Source organism: Capra hircus, chromosome 1 (genome assembly GCF_001704415.2).
Source record: "Capra hircus breed San Clemente chromosome 1, ASM170441v1, whole genome shotgun sequence".
Taxonomy (NCBI): domain Eukaryota; kingdom Metazoa; phylum Chordata; class Mammalia; order Artiodactyla; family Bovidae; genus Capra; species Capra hircus.
In genome coordinates this window covers 125,597,230-125,601,378 of record NC_030808.1, presented here as the reverse complement: position 1 = coordinate 125,601,378, position 4,149 = coordinate 125,597,230, and the positions used below count along the sequence as shown (strand labels likewise).

The window sequence follows — 4,149 nt, the reverse complement described above, 5'->3', positions numbered from 1 at the left end:
AAATCACCTCACTAGTTTGTGTTAATCTAGAGTTGCCATCTCAGGACCAGGAGAGCATTTATGAGAACTATCTTAAGTAACACTGGCCAATGTGGTTGTCAGACAGGATCTCAGGAATGTGTTTCCCAAATTTTTCAATGACTTTGGATGACTGCCATTCATTTCCATAGTCTGGACCCAAATGAGACTTCAGTGCTTAACTAGGCAAAGGTCATCTTATTTAGCTTAAACTACAGCTCAAGTAACATACTCCTGACTTTTCATAATACAACTGCCACATTTATTCCTGAATACTATGATATTAATTTTAAGCAGGAATAGATGGGCACAGTCACGTTCTCCAGTGACCACATTAGGGAGCATAGCTACAGTAGTGGATTGGTTTCTTCTCCTTGTAGAGAAGGCAAGTGTTCTGCATGTCCTGGTAAGCAACTTTCAGCCCTACCAAAAACAACCAGCACCATCTTCCTTCCCTCTTGAGTGGAATGTTAAACCTTGATTTGCAATCAAGTAAGAAAAGCTTACTCCTACTGCTCTCCCCATGTAAGAAACCATTGATATTTTTGAGGACCAGTCATTTGGGCATTGCTTCAAAAGGCACATTTATTCCAGTGGCAATTTAAGTCAGTAGAGAAGGAGAGAATAAGATTAAAAACAAAGCAAAAAAAAAAAAATCAGATGGGTTTTATGGAATACATCAAAGTAAATAGGAATCTGGGATCTATACAAACCATTTAGCTCCTTCTCAATAGTTTAACCAGAGTCCCTACAGTAGAATAATTCACAGTTGTATCATGACACACATAGGCCTCCAAAAAATACTGTGTAAAAAAAGTAGCTGAGAACTCTCAAGCAGCTTGCCCTGATGTCCAGTTCAAGTGTACACAATGCAGAAGGGCTGCAAAATCCAAAACTACACGACAAAGAAAATTCAGTGCAGATCACAGGCTTTGATAAATTATGAAAAACCATTGTATATATTACTATTTAAATAACATCTGAGAAAACATTTTGAAATAATTAACATGTGTTCACAGTCCATGCATTTTCTAGCAGGTTAAACCCTGGGTTTGTGTCTCCTTGCTGATTTTCTACAAAGGTCTATTCCTCAACAAATCCGAGCATTCCTCAGAACCAAATGGAAGTACCCAGGGATTTCGTCTACTTACCCTCTTTACTCCATGCCTGACCTCACAAGGGTCACTTGATATTACCTCTGGCGGAGAAGACGACTGGAAAATTGAACCGTTTGGGGTTTTAGTGGGGGTTTTATTCGCTGCCTTAGAAGGATCCCTGATGCCACAGACACCATCTGAATTCTCTCCAAGGACAAGAACCAGCTGCCTTATCCCTCCCATTTGTCCCACCTCCCTCTTCCAGAGCTCCAGGTGCGCTGATACCCTCCTGCCTTGCTGGATTTTTCCCTTGTGGTTTCGCAGCACCCTCCTCAAGTAAAGAAGGAAACACGACAAAACTTCAAAACAAACCAACAGAAACTCCCCAACAAACTGGTGGGCGAGCCGGCAGCCTCCCCCAAGGAGGAGGCTCACTTTTTACTGTAGAATTCGGCGTTGCTGAGGAACTTCTTGATGACCAGCCCCAGGCAGACGACCAGCAGCAGCATGTAGCCCACGGTGCCCAGGAAGGTGGGCGCGTCCGGTGGCTCCTTGAGAAACTGGCGCAGGCCCTCCTCCACGTAGTACACCTGATCGTAGATGCTGAGGAAAGTGAAAATGTGGAAGAGCTGGTGGCTGTGGCCGATGATGTCGAAGAGGCCCGGCTGGATGCGCTCGGGGATCTTGCTCACGTTGAAGAAGGCAGCCACCACCAGCCAGAAGTAGCGGCGGTAGAAGTGCACGAAGAGCGTGGGGTTCTCCCCGCGCAGGTCAAAGAGCCAGCTCTCCAGCATGATGGGGCAGGCCATGCTCAGCGGCATGACGAAGACGAAGGTGCGCAGCGCGAACGGGTAAGAGCACCAGTCGGTGCGGCTCTTGCAGCAGGCCACAGTGCAGGCCACCGCCAGCACGAAGGCCACCGGCAGCACGAGCGCGCGGTAGGCGGCGATGAGGCCCGTGCAGTCCACGTGCCAGCCCAGGCGCTGCTGCACGTACGAGGTCATCACCCGGGCGTCCAACAAGCTCAGGCCTGGCAACAGGTAGTAGTAGTAGGCCACGGTGCTCCCGAAGCCGTAGTAGCTGATGGACGCGTAGTCTAGGTAGAAGAAGGCGGCGCGCAGGCGCAGCGACAGGCAGCTGAACACGTGCGCCGTGCAGCTCATGGCGAAGGTCAGCAGCACGCCCGACGCGTAGCACCACAGCGGCAGCAGCCACGGATGGTGGAAGGGCACGTCGCGGCCGCTCAGGAAAAACAGGCGGCAGAACTTGCTCAGGAACAGCAGCAGCGGGATGAAGTGCGTCCAGAAGTTGAGCGTCTCATTGGTGGGCTTCAGCACCGAGGCCAGGCACTCCTGCGCCGTGCACGGCAGCCGCCGGTAGCCCGACAGGATGAAGCACTCCACGAAGTCGTCGGGCACCTCGTCCCAGCGCAGCAGCGGCTTGGCGGATGCCGGAGAGTCCCCGGAGGCCAAGGCGTGGGGACGCGAGGCGGCCTCCGAAGCCGCCGCGGTCGTGCCAGGCGGGCCCTTTGTGCCTGCGCTCCGGGGCTGCAGGCGCCGCGGCATGGTGCCCGGGGCTTGGCTAGGACGCGCACCGGCGACCTCTGGCGCCGGCTCCGGCGCGCTCGCCAGTCCCCGCCGGCCGCCGTCGGAGCCTTTGTGCGCGCGCCGGGGGCGTCGCTGCAGGTTCAGAAGACCAGAGCCTCTGAACAACCGTTCCTAAAAAACAAAGAAATAAATACAAATAATCATCGATCTCAAGCGCGTACCAACCGGCAGGAGCCCGCGGGGCACGGCGGCCCCTTCGCCAGGCTCCCCGCTACCGGGCTCGCGGCCGCCCGCGCTGCGGCAGCGGCGGCGGCGGCGCGACTGACTGCGGCGGCGGCGGCGCTGCTGCGGTGACTGGGCATCGCGAGGTGCGGGCGCAGCCGCCGCCGCCCCCGGCTCGGGAGGCGGGGATGGGGGGAGCGGAGGCGCTGGAGGGAGGGAGGGACGGGCGCACCGAGGGAGGGCGGGGGCCTCCCAGGCTAGTATTTCGTGGCCGCCTCGGGGGATAGAGTTGTCCCCGGTCTCGAGTTCCGTACCATCCCTCCCCTGCTCCCCTGCTTCGGGTCGCCGAAGCCCGAGCTGGCCCGTTAATGATTGATGCTGGGGCCAAAGGCTGCGCCAGCGACTCGGCGACCCGCTTCGAGGGCGAGGGTCGGCTTAGGGATTCGAAACCCGACAGCTACGCGGGCGTTCGAGAGGACACTGGGGAGCCGCGTTCGCAGGGGGGCGGGGAGCTGCGGCCGCAGAAGCGGGGGAAGAGGGTGAGGGGAGAGCGGCGGGCTAGTCCGAGCCGGGGCAGGGCTCAGGGATGCGCCGACCGTAATATCGGGAGCGGGCGGGGGCGCTCCGGCAATCTGGGGGCTTTGAGGCCGCGTCTGGATCAGGCCGTGTCGTTGTCAGATACCTGGTACTGCTCCTCTCTTTGCGTGTGTGTGTGTGTGTGTGTGTGTGTGTGTGTGCGTGCGTGCGCGCGCGCGGTTCTCACTCTCAGCACCATGTCAAGCGTTAGTTTATCTCCTTTAGTCTAGCGGACTTATTCAGGTGCGTCACCAACCTCCTTTCGTCCTTGTCCGATTCAAACGAACGGCCCTCTAAACTGGCCTGTGGTCGTGATCACCAGCCCTCGGGGGTCGCAGCCCACCCGTGCTCCTGTGTCTTTAACTAGGAATCTTGTTTGGAGCCCAGAGTCCTACAACTCAGGGCGGGCTTCTGAAACTCAGCATTTTAATGAAAATTTTCAGATGAAGACCAGGGGATTCGGAAAGCCTGTAATGATCTGAGAAATTTATTAAGAAGGGATTCCCAAGCAGAGCTGTGCCCGAGTCAAGGGCTGATTGTAAGTGGGGGATGTTGATGACGGAAGACCTCAGGGAGGAGGTGCGTTCTAGCCCGAATTGAAAAGAGAACGGAGACGAATTCGTAGAGATTGGGAGGGGTGGCTTGGAAAAAGCTTTATGCATAATTTAGCAGAAGTACCTGGCAGGCTA

General features: G+C 55.7%; 1 protein-coding gene across 1 annotated transcript; it reads right to left on the bottom strand.

Moving 5' to 3' along the window:
• Positions 578 to 2,976, bottom strand: PAQR9 (progestin and adipoQ receptor family member 9). The gene has a single exon (XM_013965919.2). The coding sequence runs from the start codon at positions 2,678 to 2,680 to the stop codon at positions 1,547 to 1,549; it is 1,134 nt and encodes a 377-aa protein (XP_013821373.1). The 5' UTR covers positions 2,681 to 2,976; the 3' UTR covers positions 578 to 1,546.